At 45.9% G+C, this 14665-nt stretch overlaps 1 protein-coding gene across 2 annotated transcripts in view; it reads right to left on the reverse strand.

The window, feature by feature from the left end:
* Phc2 (polyhomeotic homolog 2) overlaps positions 1-14665 on the reverse strand; it is a 104684-nt gene that overhangs the window by 25699 nt on the left and 64320 nt on the right. The window contains exons 9-10 of one of the 2 annotated variants that reach the window (XM_027937122.2): positions 5742-6145; positions 5334-5499 (exon numbers count right to left, since the gene is read on the reverse strand). In XM_027937122.2, the coding sequence (XP_027792923.1) occupies positions 5334-5499; positions 5742-6145 (570 nt within the window). Of the gene's footprint in view, positions 1-293; positions 517-5333; positions 5500-5741; positions 6146-14665 lie in introns of those variants that run through there. The other variant, XM_027937121.2, reaches the window with a different exon arrangement.

The raw sequence follows: 14665 nt of genomic DNA on the forward strand, positions 1-14665 counted from the left end.
GAGGCGACCAGCCGGGGCGGGGGCGTGCGGGGACAGGGACACACGGAAGCCTGCGGCGCGCGAAGCTGACGCGGCGACTTCCAAGGCTGCGCGGCCGGGGCAGCAGGGTCCCCAGGCGAGGCGGCGGCAGCCGGGCACCTCCCAGGCGCCGAGGCGGCGAGCGCAGCGGCTGGCACGGCCTGGCAGTCGAGTAGGCCCGCCGCGCGCAGCCCGGAGGGCGGTGCCGGGTTTCCAGCGCGGCGCACGGCCTCGGCCTCTCCAGGCGAGAACCCCTCTCCCGCCCCGGCACTGACCTGTCCAGGGCCCGGCTGGGCCTGGCCGGGCGGGGCCTATGCAGCCCCTCGGCCCGGCGCCGCCGCGCGCGGGGTCCCGGGCCCGGGAGGGCCGCCTCCTCTCCGCCGGGAGCCTCCGAGCCGGGGCCCGGGGCTGCCGCGGCGCATCCGACCGCACCGGCCCTGCCGGCCTCAACAAAGGGCGGCGGGGGCGCTGGCCCGGGCGGGGGCGCGGATGGCGGCTGGGGTTGCGCGCGCGCGGCGGGCGCTCGAGGGCTGCAGCGCCGCGGAGACAATGCGGCGCGTCCGGGACGGCTCCCGCGGCCGCCTCCGCCGGGGGCGGGGCTAGGGCGAGGCGGGGCCCGCGCGCGGGGCGGGGCGGGACGGGACGGGCGCGGGGCGGGGCCGTGGGCCCGGGCCGCGCGCTTCCTTTGTGCACCCGAGCCCCGCCCGCGCCCTCCGGAAGGCGCGGCCGGCGGGGACGGCGGGGCCCGCGGGGCAACGCGGCCGGGCGAGCGGGTCTGGGTCTCGGGAGGCGAGTGGCGCGCCCTAGCACTGTTGCCCCTGTCCTCCGCAGAAGTGCCCCGGGGCGGAGTGGCCTGTGACTCCCGCCTTGACGGTTCACTGTCTGTGGGGCCTGGGAGGCAAGCATCGTAATAACGACCACTAGTAATTGAGGGCTGAGTATGTGTCAGGGCCTAAGTGAACGCGCCCTCTGTCCTGTGCTCACAATAACCCTCCAAGTGGTCATTATCCTCCCCACTGGGAACCGAAGATCAGAGAGGGGAAGTAATGACTAAAGTGACCCAGTCATACCTCCATAAAGGGCGTAATCCCTACCCGTTAGGTTTAATGTGAGGGTTAACTGATTTACAAATTGCTTGCAGCGCCTGACGCACAGTGGGAGCCCAATAAATGTTAGTTTTCTTCCCAGAACACACTAGTTAAACCTGAACAGTCTAGAGAAATACCCTCAGTCAGAAAACATGCTAAGAGCTGTGGGGTTCGAACGATGTACAACATGACACAATTCTCACCCCAGGAGCTGGGGATAAACCACAGCGAATTTCTGTCTATTCCCAATATTCCCCCATCTTGCCTTTCTTGGTATTCCTATTCATTCTCTATCATTCTGTCTCTTTTAACCCTCTGGCCTTATACCTTTTGTTTGTTTCCATGTTTTATATTTATTTTGCATTCTCTGAATTTTACTTCTCTCCATTTCCCATCATTCCTTTTCTTTCCACTTTACTATTTTTCAAGTCTCTTTTTTATTAATATTCACATTTCCTTACCCCGGTGTCTCTGCATTTCTTACATATTATATTTTGCTTTACAAACTGAGGTAATGAGGGATTGAATACTCAGCTTCTCTCTATTCCCCAAACATACCCATACTTTCTGACCCCACCCCTTTAACTTCCACTGGTCCTTCTGGGAATGCTCTTTCCTCAACTTTCTATATTCCAGACTCAAGAAATGCAGTGACCAACTTTTTCTGTAAGGGAAGAGAGAGGAGATATCTTGGAATTTACAGGCCACATGGTCTCTGTCCAGCTATCCACCCTGTCATTGGGGTATGAGAGATGCCACAGAACTTCGCTATGAACACTGAAATTTGAATCTCATAGAGTTTTCCTGTTATCACAAAATAATATTCTCTTGATTGTTAAAATCATTATTAGCTTGCAAACTGTTAATACTAGGGTTATGATGGATGTGGCCCTGGGGCTGTAGTTGCCAATCCCTGATCTAGCACAATGCCACTTCCTCCCTGGAATTCATCCTTGTAATCTCTACCTGGCAGGATTTATTTCCTTCCTTGCCACTTGTAAAGCACTTACCTAAGATTCTTCTATGGCATTTAACATGGCACCTTAGCTTTTACTGTAATTTTCTTCCTGTGTACCTTACATCTTTCCCTGCAGATGTTAAACTCCTTGAAGGTTGGGACAGTCTGTGTATTGCCTCCCAACCAACAGCGCAGGCATTCACACATACACGAATGCATGGATATTTAAGGCAGGCTTGCTTGGCAATTGTTTCCACTATGCAAGGCTTACTTCTTTCATAAGATAAGACCTCAAGAACAGGATGCTTTTTATGGGTTGATCATAACCACTGAGCCACATCCCCAGCACCACCCCCGCTTTTGTATTTTATTTAGATACAGGGTCTCACTCAGTTGCTTAGCACCTTGCTTTTGCTGAGACTGGCTTTGAACTCGTGATCTTCCTGCCTCGGTTTCCTGAGCCACTGGGATTACAGGCATACACCACTGTGCTCTGCAGAAAGATAATTTTGAGAGCTTTGTGGACAAAATGAAAGAAGGTAGGCAAATGTCAGTTCACTTAGGGGATGTAGGATAAAAAGTCCTTGAACAAAGAATGTTGATTAGCAACAGCCTGGAGACAGGGTATGTAGCTCAGTAGGTCCTATACAACATTCCTATCAGCAAATTGGTAAAAGACTAGGAAATCGTACTGTATAATTACAGGTGGCAAAGCTAAGTGGAAAAGATAGCATAATGAATAAAAAGGGTTCATATATAAAAAATTCCTTTCCCACATTTTATTCTTTCTGTACCGTGGTTTTCTCACTTTTAAAATAGGGATAAATGATAGTTCCTATTCAGAGGGTTATTGTCAGGATCAAATGAGGAAATGTATGTAAAGCCTTTTAGAAAGAGTTTAATAAGTGTTAGGTATTAACTATCACTAATTATTGTTAGGATGGAATTATGGGCTAAATTCACAAGGTAACATTTAGAAGATAAAATTAATCATATTTTGGTTCAAAATATAAATTGTGAAAGTTTGAGATTGAGGAGAGACCAGGCAAGATAGCAAATTCATGGGGAAAAAACAAAACAAAACAAAAACCCTCTGAAATAAAACCAAAACTAAATCCAACCCTCTGAAATTCAGTTGACATAGTACTCTGTGAACCAACAGCACCATTCCCATGAGTGGGAGGAGTTAATATGGGGCCACAGTACATCGATGAAGGAAGGTGAGGGAATTACTACACTAGGAGCCAGGGCCAGATTGATGCCTTTTCACAGTTGTGTGATCTGTAGTTCCTTTAGGCTTTTGTTTTTCCCCTGTGAATCATGGGGATAATAATAATTATCTCAGGGGTATCATGAGTGAGTAAAGGACAGAAGAGTATCCAGCACATAGTAGGTGCTCAGCAAATTTTAGTTCTTTCCTACCTTTTCATGTGGATCTAGGAAATAGTCCTGTCTCTTAAAAGGCTTATAAGGATTAGTGACTTTTTAATTTGGAAGTACTGTGTTTAATTTTGGATGTCACACTTTAGAAAAACAAGTAAAAGAACATGGATCGATAAGCAAGACTAGAATGGTAGGAATGGAGGCTTTGAAAAGTCATAGAGAAAAATGAAAAAAGTCTCAGGTCCTTAGCCTGGAGGGGTTTGTCATTGTTGTCCTCTTCTTCTTCTTCTTCTTCTTTTTTTTTTTTTTAGAACTGAGGATAGAACCCAGTGGTGCTTTGCCCCTGAGCTCCATCCAGCCCTCTCTTCTTTTTAAAATGTTGAGACAGCATCTCCCTAAGTTACTGAGAGCCTCTCTATGTTGCTGAGGCTGGCCTTGAACTTGTGATCCTCCTGCCTCAGCCTCTCGGATTGCTGCAATTACATGCCACCATGCATGGCCTCAATTTCTCTCTCTCTCTCTCTCTCTCTCTCTCTCTCTCTCTGTTAGAGGAAGATGGTGGAGACATAACAACTGTCAATGATACTGTGAGATGGATTCTTGTTAAAATTTTTAAGACAGAATCATCATCAGTGATGGTCAAGTTCCAGAAGGGCAGGTTTTGGCTTACTTGAAAAGCAACTTTCTGATAATTAGAGCAATTCCAGAAAGAAATGGGCCTGTACTGTCATGTGTAACTCATTAAAACAAAAAATAAAAATTAAAAATAAATAAATAAATGAAAAAAATGGGCCTGCTTTTTTTTTTTTTTTTTTTTTTGAGTGTGTGTGTGTGTGAGAGAGTGTGGTTTTTCAGTGCTGGGGATTGAACCCAGGGGACCCAAGGACCCATGCATGCCAGGCAAGTGCTGGACCAGTGAGCCAAACCCCCAGGCTGCTTTCCAGAATGATGATCCTCTTACCATTGCAAGTGTACAATGAGAATGGATGATTTCCTTCCCATATTTAATTTTTCTAGTATCTTTTCTCCATATTATTTTGCTTTCTATTTCCTTGATCTCATCCCCTATTCCTTTTAGGTCCTTATAAACTTTTAGCCCTACCTTGTTCCAAAGTATTTTTCTCCTCCCTTCTCCTTTTTCAATTTCTAGATTCTTTTTCTCTGGTTTCTCCCATCCCTACTCCTAGCACACACTTAGCATCGTGACTGAACTGCCTCCTTGAGCTGCAGGTGGCCCATGGCTCAAAATGTCACTGAGATGTGGGCCAAGATTTCTGTGCGAACTGGCAGAGAGGGAAAGGGAAGCAAATGGATCTCTATAGAGGGCGGAGGTCCTGCTGAGACTCTCCCATCAGGGAGGAGGGATCCAGCCTCCTAAATCTTGGGCGGTAACTCTCAGACACGTGGGGACTCCAGGGCTGAGCACAATTCCCTCAAAGGTGCTTTCTGAATCCCTTCTAGATCCCCTTATCTTTGAGATATGGCAACCATCTTGCCATATTTCCAATTTCAAGAAATTGAAAATTTCTCATACTAAATGAAGCAGACAATCAACAACAGGATGCCTTACCTCAACTCTCAACTTGGTGCGACTATCTGCACATACATCTGACACCAGTGACAATGAAGGCTGTAGAGTCTGGCTCTAGAACTTTAACTCTCCTTTTCTTTCTCTACCAATTTCCTTCTATATCTCCTGGGTCCTCTGTCTGCATCCCTGATGCAGCTTCTCATTTCCCTCTTGTTTCTAACTGCCTAGCTTTCTCATTGCCTCATTGGGTTTACAGTTTACCCTCACGTTCCAGATGCTCAGGTGAAATGTGCCAGGGGATGGCTAGGAAGACCGACTTTCTCCCCTCCTCCAAGGGCCCCACTATGCTTCATACCGTGAGCTGGAGACTGCTGGATGCTAGGGCTCTTGGCTACAGGCAGGCCACTAGGCATGGCAGTGACAATGGCTTGCTGGTGTGGTGATGGACCTGACCGAGTCTCAGGCACACTCTTCTCCCCAGGTCCCACTTCCTTCCAGTCATCAGGGGAGCACTGCTGGGGCTGTTAGGGGCAGGACAAAGAGATTGGTCTTCTCATAAATTGCCTCTGCATTCTCACACACTACCCCCGTTTCTGTGGAGCTTGGGGCAGCCGGCAGGGCTTTAGGATTCAGTCATCTTCCTTGGAACACCCAGAGATGACTTCAACACTCAGCCTACCCAAAAACACATCAAATGGGGCTGTGGGATTGCCTGAGCTGTGGCCTCCCCAGTCGCTCCGCACCCTAGGATCAGCTTACTCACCACTGGTGAAGCAGGCTGTAGTTGTAAGATGACAGCTGAGGTGTGTTGGAACCTGCGATGAGGGGTGTGGGACATGCCCTCGGGATGTCCATTCTGAGGCCCAGGGTCTGGCGTGGGAGGGTGACACTGCTGACTGCTGCTGGGCTTGTGCAGATTGGCAGTGGGACACTGGAGTGGCAGGGTGGGTGTAACTGGGCCCAGGGGCATGGTGTGGGCTTCTGAGCCAGGCTGCAGGGCCAGGCTTGGAGGGACTGAGGTGAGCTGGGGTTGGGACTGGGCTTGGGGTGCAGGTCGTGGCGGCTGGGTCTGCTGTGGCTGCGGCTGCTGTTGGATCACAAACTGGGGCTGCAGGTGCTTTGATGATGGCTGCGAGAGGAGCTGATGTGGCTGTAGTTGCGCATAAGCTGAAGGGGAAACACCAGGTTAGAGGCACAGCTGAAGCTTGTCTGCCGTGGCCCTCGACGCACCCCTCCCGCACCCACAAATAAAGGGCTTCCCCAATGCCATGTACCCTTTCATGTTTCACCTAGAGCCTGGCCTGGTCAATGCCAGAGTCCAACACATACTCCCTTCTTGCTTTTCTCTTATGTCAAACACTGGGCTCTATGGGCTGCCTGTCAAAGCCTGACTCAAAACTCATGTCCCTTGAGAAGGCTTCCTTGACACATTTCAGAGAAATACTGGATTCTAAGTGTTTCCTCTTCTTCTCTCTTCCAAGCCCAGCACTTGCTGTTCTCTATGCCTGCAATATCTGCAACCTCCTCGCCATCCACCCCTAGTTCTGCGTGGTTCATCCTTATCCATCCTTTTGGCTCTGCCCAGGTTGAGCTTCCTAGAAGAAGAGTCAGTGGACACAGTAGTCCTCCAATACTGGCATTGGGCAGACCAGAGCTGAACTCCTGGTTCCTTTTTTTTTTTTGACAAACCATGGGAACTAACTAGTTACCACTACCTAACCTCTCCAAAACTCACCATCCTAATCCAAAAATTGGAAATAGTTTCTGCCCAGAAAATCACTGTAAAGATGAAAGGAGGGGAAAACCTAAAAATAAAATGTAAGCAAATGACATAATTTGTATAGCAGTGCCTGGCACACAGCCATGATCAATCATTTCTAGATACAATTATAAATATTATTTCCATCTTAGTTTAGGTTCTCAAAGCATCCCTGGTTTACCTCTGTCATAATAATATTATTCTTGGTGGGTGATATTGCTACTTATCTGTCTTCCTTTTAAGTCATGAATCCCCAGTGGTCTGAAACTACAATGTATCTCTTTATCCTGAACCTAACATAGTGCTGGGTTTATTTACAAGAAGATAAAACATGTCTTGATCTGGAATTTCTTTCTTTCTCTCTTTCTTTTCTTTTCCTTTCCTCCCTTCCTTCCTGTACTGGGAATTTAACCCAGGGGCTCTTTACCACTGAGTTACATCCCTAACCCCCCCCCCCTTTTTTTTTAATGTTGAGATAGGGTTTTGCTAAATTGCTGAGGTTGGCCTCAAACTTGTGATCCTCCAGCCTTAGCCCGTCAAGTAGCTTGAATTGTAAGCATGAACCACCACACCTGGCCTGATCTAAATTTCTCTCTCTTTCTCTTTTTAGACAGGGTCTTGGTAAGTGCTGAGGCTGGCCATGAACTTGCAATCCTCCTGCCTCAGCCTCCCCAGTGGCTGGAATTATAGGTGTGTGCCATCATGCCTGTCCTGATCTGGAATCTCTTTGTTTCCATGTGTTGCTAGCTTTTCTTTCTGCTATTTAACTAGGCCGTCTCTTTGAGATTAAGGAAGCTTATATTTTTTAGTAATCCCTTCAGCATCTAGCGGCTGCTCTGTATATATTAAGGATTCAGGGAATTCAGCTCAAGTGATTGATTTCCTCCCACAAATCCCTCTGTTTACTGGCACCCAGGGTAGCTCAGTGATTCTATCCCAAGTAGAAGCCACTCTCTACAGACTCCCGTGGCTGGAGACCCACAGGAGGAGCCTGTGCCATGTGAATGCCCTGGCAGTCACAGCTGGAAGCTTACACATGGATTTCACAACTAGAGGCTCACAACCAAGAAAAAGGCAACTTCCGGTCTCAAGCTAGTATTTTAAAAAGAATTCTGTGATGCTACAGGTACGCTGATTTCAAATTGAGTTAGGCGAGGTACCTTCTTTTGAAAATTTTTGTCTATATGCAACTTTCCAACTGTCTCATCACAGCCCAACTGGAATTCCAAGAAGGATGCCAACAGGAATGGAAAGGAAAGAACAGAAACAAGAAGCAATACGAAGGAAAGTCACAATGGTACAGAGGGAATTTGGATGGCTCATAGATTTTAATCTGAATTGCCCTGGATGGGGGAATTAGGAAACTTGACATTGATGTGGTTTAAGGGGAATGTGTTGAGTTTGAGATGATGATGGGACCTTGGTGGAAACTGCCAGCAGACATTTGGTGATTATAAAATAAATTGTCCCAGATCCCAATTTAGGTCCTGTCTCCTAATGCTATGTCAGATAGCTCTGAGGTTACCAATCAGCAAAGATTGTTCATCAGATAAACTAACACTCAGGTATTTTGAAAAACAACTCTTGATAAGGCACCTGAGAGATACTGTAGATGCCTATTAGACCCCAGTGGCCAAAAGGACCTGCAAGTGATGGGTATTTGTGTCACTGAAAATGCAACCCATTCCCATGGACACCGTCATCCCAAGGGCTACCCATCTGAGGTGAGAGCTGGAAGTGGTCCATGTCAGGGGAGCTTAGAGCATCAGTGGTGTGTCCCACCACCTGCTGACGATGTGGTCAGAGCTTCAACTTTTCCCAGTGGAACAAGAGTTCTGGGCTAGGTGCTCATATAAATTTTCTCTAGCTCTACAACTTGATTGGGGTGGTTATAGTAGGAAGATTTAAAATTCAGGATTAACAAGATGAGAAAGGAAAGGTTAAAGAGGCAAAAGGTCTAAATTTGTGGAGGACAGAGAATAAATTTAGAGATAATACATATTTGTTGTACCAAATGCTGTAGTTTGGACCTTAAACAACCCACAAAGGTCCATGTGCTGGGAGCCCTGGGAGACTTTAGGTCACTGGGGGTGTGCTGCCCCTGAAGAGGACTATGGGACCTTTGCCCCCTCATCCTCCTTTTGCTTCCTGGCCAGGAGGTGAATAGTTTTGCTCAACTACTATGAATGTGCTTTTGACACAATGTGCTGCCTGACCACAGGTCCAAAACACTGGGGCCAACCAGTCATGGCCTGGAACCTCCAAACCTGTGAGCCCAAATAAACCTTTTCTCTTTATAAGCTGATTGGGTGGTTGCTACAGTGACTGAAAGCTAACACCAAAGGCTGGGAGAGGAAACCACTAGCTCCTGGCCCTCTATTCCTGCACTTCCCACCCTATTCCCTGCTCTCCCCTAACCTGTGCTGCTCATAGAAAACCAAAGGGAATCGTTTCAGGACAAATAATGCCACTATAACCCAACCTGGAAATAAAGCTCATAAAACTTAAATAAGTTCATAGATCAAAGATCCTAAGGTATTTTAGAGAATGAATAGGTATTTTTGAGGTTAATTAAAAAAGAAAACACATGGTTTAACTTACCCTGGGTAAAAAAAAAATCCTTTTAATAGAGTATTGCAATAATTTTATAACCCTTTTCCTGATTCCAGTTTCTTTCTGCTATAATTCATCCTATGAATAGAGTGCAAATTAATCTTTCCTAGTGCTCAGATCTGACCCCTGACTGAACGCCACCAAGGACTCTCCTATCTATAGTTGTCCCAAGCCCCTGGCATTCAAGATCTCTTTTCAATATAAACTAACCTTTTTATTCTTATTATTTCTTTGACCCAAGCAATCTTTGCCATTCACTGTGCTGTGCCCTATCCCCTGTACAGTTAGTCCCTTTTCTCATAAACCAAATTTTTGTCATTCTTCCTTGATGCATATAGCCAATGGGACTCTTCCATTTTTTGAACTGCCACTAAAGTTTTTCAGATTAACACTGTCTTCTGAGATGCAATGTGCCCAGCAGTAAATGTGAGTTCTATAATCAATATGCTTGGGTTTGAATACCAACTCTGTTGCTTACCATCTGTGTGATGCTGGGTAAATGACTTGACCTCTCTGTACCCTTTTGCCATCATCTTTAAAATGGAGGTAAGCATGATATCTATCTTGTAGTTATTTCAATAAATGACTAATCTTAGTAAGCAAGATTTATGGAACTCATTTGTTTCTTCCAAAATAACTTGAATTTAGAAGATGCTTAGTCAGCACTACTGAGTGAATGAGTATGTTGGGACTTGTTCTCTTTAGAGCCAGTCCATGGGTGAGATGGATATCATCCCACAGGCCACACGGTCTCACCAACAGTCTAGCTGGCTGAACCCTGTACCCAGCCAGCTTATCCTGACCTTCCTGTACCCACCCACCCTGATTCCCTCATTGTGCCATAAGACTTCCTGTCCCATCATGTCTGTTGGGCCTCAGTCTTAGTGCCTCCACCTGTGGGGATGCCTGCCTTCTGCTTTTAGAGAATGAATAGGTATTTTCACATCAGTGATCTCAGGTTTAAGGGGCTTTGGCTGGGCCTCAGTTCCTGTTTTCTCTCTGTTTGCCTTAACCTCAGTTACAGGTATTTCCCTAGAGTTCCTGAATGCTTTGTTTGATTCATTTGTAATAGGTACTCTCCTATATACATATTTCACTGATTAAAAAAATTGATTATTCCCCTCCATTTTAGCATCTTTGGAATTGGGCTGCTGCGTATTACAGCGGATGCTAGTTTCTTTCTTAAGAGTTAGTAAAATAACTTACATCTTACAATTAAGAGATGTCTTAGATTAAATGAAATGGGAATACTTTTATTATTTTGTGTGTAGATGTCCTATTGCTCCAAGTAGACTATATGCTTTTTGAGTCAAAGGTTTTTGAGTCTTATCTTTTAATCCAAAAGATGTGCTCTAATTAAAGCAGTGCTTCTTTTACCCTCTGCTTTGTCTAACATAATGGCAAGTTTGTAGGTGATCAGCAAATGTCTTCTGATGATCACAACAAGATCAATTCACTTTCTCCCTCTTCCTTTCCCTCCCTGTTCAATTTGGGGGCAGTGAGGCCACAATACCAGAAGTCATGTCCTCCCCTCCAGCTAGGATGGGTATATCAGTTTGTGAAATATTAATGTACAAAAATCTCTCCAGACCTTTCTTCTTATTTCTTCCTAAAGACCAATAGCTTCTCCCCAGCTCCCACTCCCTCGCTGCCAGAAAGCTCATTGCTTCTAAGAAACATGGGCCGTTTCTGGGGGATCTCAACCACAGCTTTGCAAAGCCTGATCAATCCTTTGTGTTATGGAGCAGGGGAGAGGCGGGCTGAGGGCTTTTGCAAATTAGGACCTCGCTCAAAGGAGAGACTGCTTTGAAGCATCGCTCAACTTCCTGGCTGGTGCTCTAACCTGAATTGCCTCCTTAGAATCTGAAGAGGCCAATTCACTGCTTCCAAACCAGTGTGTTGATACTAACAAGAGGATTAAGATCTCTCGGGCAGGAGGGCTGACTGAGGGGTCACTGGCACACTCCCTTGACTGCATCCACTGCCAAAATTTATCAATAATAGTTCTCTATTGATCTCAAGGCTTCACATATGTAGGGAACAGCTCACTGTCTTAGAAATACTGCGAGCACCCTGCTTACGGGTGGTGAGTCTGCCTACAGCCTTATTTTTCTGAGAGTCCAGTAAACTGACTTCCATTGGAGGATGCCTGTGGGAGAGAAATGGTGTATCTTTTTACCAACCACTACTTTTCAAGATTTAAAAAGTTAAGTGAAGATATACTTTCAACCATTCAGTCAGTCAGCATTTACTAAGCACCTACTACAGAGGAAGCACTATGCTTGAGCTGGATAAAACATGGTCCCTAGATTAGATTACAGTCTAGTAAAAGAGGCAGATGGTAGACAGAGACTTTCGGCATCATTTGGTAAATGTTGTGACAGGATAAGCACAGAATAATAAGAACATGGAAAAGAGGATTTGGCTTTGGAAGGAGGGCAGAGAAGGCTTCCCTCAGGAAGTGCTTAATATGGCTCAGAGTTAGAAATTTCACAAAAGGAACAGCACATGGGGAGACCTGGAGGGATAGGTACTGTGGTGTATTAAGGGACCCACAGAGTGCTCTGTACAGTAGTCTCAGCCCAGGGTGTCTGTAGGAGGGAGCCAGATGAGGAGGCACTTTTAGGTTGGGTCTAAGTTGTGCACCATGTTCAAGAGGTTGCTCTGCTCCAAAGAAGTCTCATGTGACCAGGCTTCAGGAGGTGACTGAGACTGAAGCTAACTAGAGGTCAGAGCTCCACACACACATGAAAAGATGAGGTCACTTTTTTAAATTTATTTATTTGTTTATTTATTCATTCTGGAGATTTAACCAGGGGCACTTTACCACTGAGCTACATCCCTAGCCCTTTTTGTTTTTCATTTTGAGACAGGGTCTCATTAAGTTGCTTAGGTCCTCGCTAAGTTGCTGATGCTGCTCTTGAACTTGTAATTCTCCTGTCTCAGCCTCCTGAGCCCCTGGAATTGCACAACTATATCCGGCAAGGGTGCTCTTTTTAGAAAGACCTAAAACAATTCTACATGAATTTTCTGTGATGCATTCCCTCCAGGCTTAGGGTCAGGAGAGGTTTGAGAGGGGAAGGAGAACTAGGGGGAGTTTCCCTGTCAGAGGAAACTAGGTCATAAAAACAGACGTGTAGGGCATTCTGTCACATTCTGCGCAGCCTTAATGTCTTTGGGTCTGCTTGGCAGCGTCTGGCAAAACCACCAGATACTCTTGTGTGGGCAGGATTCCTTGCTGAGTGGCTTGGAGAATTAAAAAAGAAACTGTTTTCTGCATCTCTGCCCCTGCCCTCCCTTGGCAGAGGGACAGCACTACAGGGAAGTGAGTACAGGCATGGGTTTTAGAGTCAGGTAGATCTGGGTTGGGTTTGGTTCTGCCACCTATCATCTTAGAGAAACTGCCTAAGCCTCTCTGCATCTTGACTTCCTGTCCTGTAAATGATGATACATAGCATCTAGGGTAATTGTTAGTATCAAACAGAATATTTTGAACCACAAAAACGTTTGCTGCCTTTGCTCAATGACTGGTACTCAGAAGATGCTCAGTTAATGATGACATTTTTAAAATACCATTGCTTTGAAATTCTCAGTTTTCATAATTTGAATCTCATTTATTCCTAATAAGAAGCCTCTGAGGCAATTGAGCAGTGTCCCCATTTTACAACCAAGAACTGAGAGTAATTTCCAAATGACTTCCACAATGCAGAAGGCTGAGGGGAAGTTGACTTCATTTGACAAATGAGGCCCAGTGGCTTGCCTACAGCAAAAGCTCCAAATGCTTACGATTGAGTGAATAGCTGTTAACAAGCACAAACGAATATAGCAAGCCCAGGAATATGAACTGTGGCTGCTGAGAACTTTGGAGGGAGTCTTGGACGGATGGACAATGAAAAGGATGTGTTCTGGCAGAAGGTAGGAGGCAAAAGGAATATGTCTGGTCAGGTCAGTCACAAAGGGGTGGGAGTGGGAGAAGAGACAAGACCTATTTGCTTGAAACAGAGGGTCTATGTGAGGAAGCCATAGCAATCAAGTGGTATGTCGTGGGTCTTGAAGGTCCCACCCAGGTCAGAGAGTCATCCATCAGCACTCATCAACATGCCGCTTTGTGGGCCCTTATAGAGACTCGACAATCCAACTGGCCAGGTAGGAAATACAGACACAGTGAAGGTCTCTAAACAGGAAAGAAACAATGCAGCTGTTTAGGAAGATAATTCTAGCAGCTTAGAAGGATGTCCTGGAGATCAGTTAAGCCTCATCAAGTCAGCTGGCCTTGCGCAAAGCAGGAAGCCAGTACAGAGGATGCATCATCAGAACCTGGTGATCAACTGGTGATAAGGTAAGGGTAGGAACAGGAAGGGAAAGAGAAGAGCGTTTTCTGTGTTGGTCATTTTCGCAGGCCTCTCATTCATTGATACAGACTAAGGAAAATGTGACCTCCTTTGTTTTATACATGAGGAAACTGAGGTTTAGAAACTTGATCATTAAACCAGTAAGTGATGAAACTGGGATCTGAAGCCAGGTCTAAGTCTGAAGCCCCTGCTTTTCCTGCTAGAACATTCTGCCTCCCTGGTGAAGGAAGTGGGCTTAGGAAGACCTTGGGGTTGTGGAAAGTGGTCAGGAATCTGGGAAAGGGGAACTCTCCATAGAGGAAGACTTCAGAAGTTTTGTTTTTGTTTGTTCATGAATTCTTAGGGAAAAAATGGTATAAAGTGGGATGAAATCAAAGTAGGAATACCTTAGAGAAGCTGGAAATCTCTGGGGAGAGGGCATGAGAGCAGGGATGGATGCATATTGAGAAGCTATTGGCAGACAGGTGGCAGGTATCTGAGGGGTGGGAACAGATAAGTTCCTTTAAGAGTTAAAAATAAACACAGGGGGCACAGGACTGAGGAGACCCACAGCTAATGGCAGCAGGCAAGGGAAAAGGAAAGACAGGTCCTACCTCCACGCATAGATGGTCATGTATGTATGTGTCCACTTTGGGTTCAGGTGCTTCTCGGGGCCAGCTGAGACAATCCTCCTTCTGTTTCGCGTGAAACAGACTCATTTTTAAAAGCATGACCCAAATTTTCATACCCCCTATTAAAATTTCAGCTCTTATTCAGTTATGTAACTCCTGTAGTGCTTAGAATAATGTTTGGCACATAATAGTTGCTAAATCAACAAGAGATAGAGTAGAATCATTTGGGAATGGCAGTTAATTATTCTTTCTGAACTAGATCTTCATTTATGCAATGGAATGATCACCGTTATGATTAAATGAGATAGATAGGTAAATAGTTAGTACAATACCTAGAGCATGGTTGTTCACT

The sequence above is a fragment of the Marmota flaviventris genome, chromosome 10, assembly GCF_047511675.1.
Source record: "Marmota flaviventris isolate mMarFla1 chromosome 10, mMarFla1.hap1, whole genome shotgun sequence".
NCBI classification, from domain to species: Eukaryota; Metazoa; Chordata; class Mammalia; order Rodentia; family Sciuridae; genus Marmota; species Marmota flaviventris.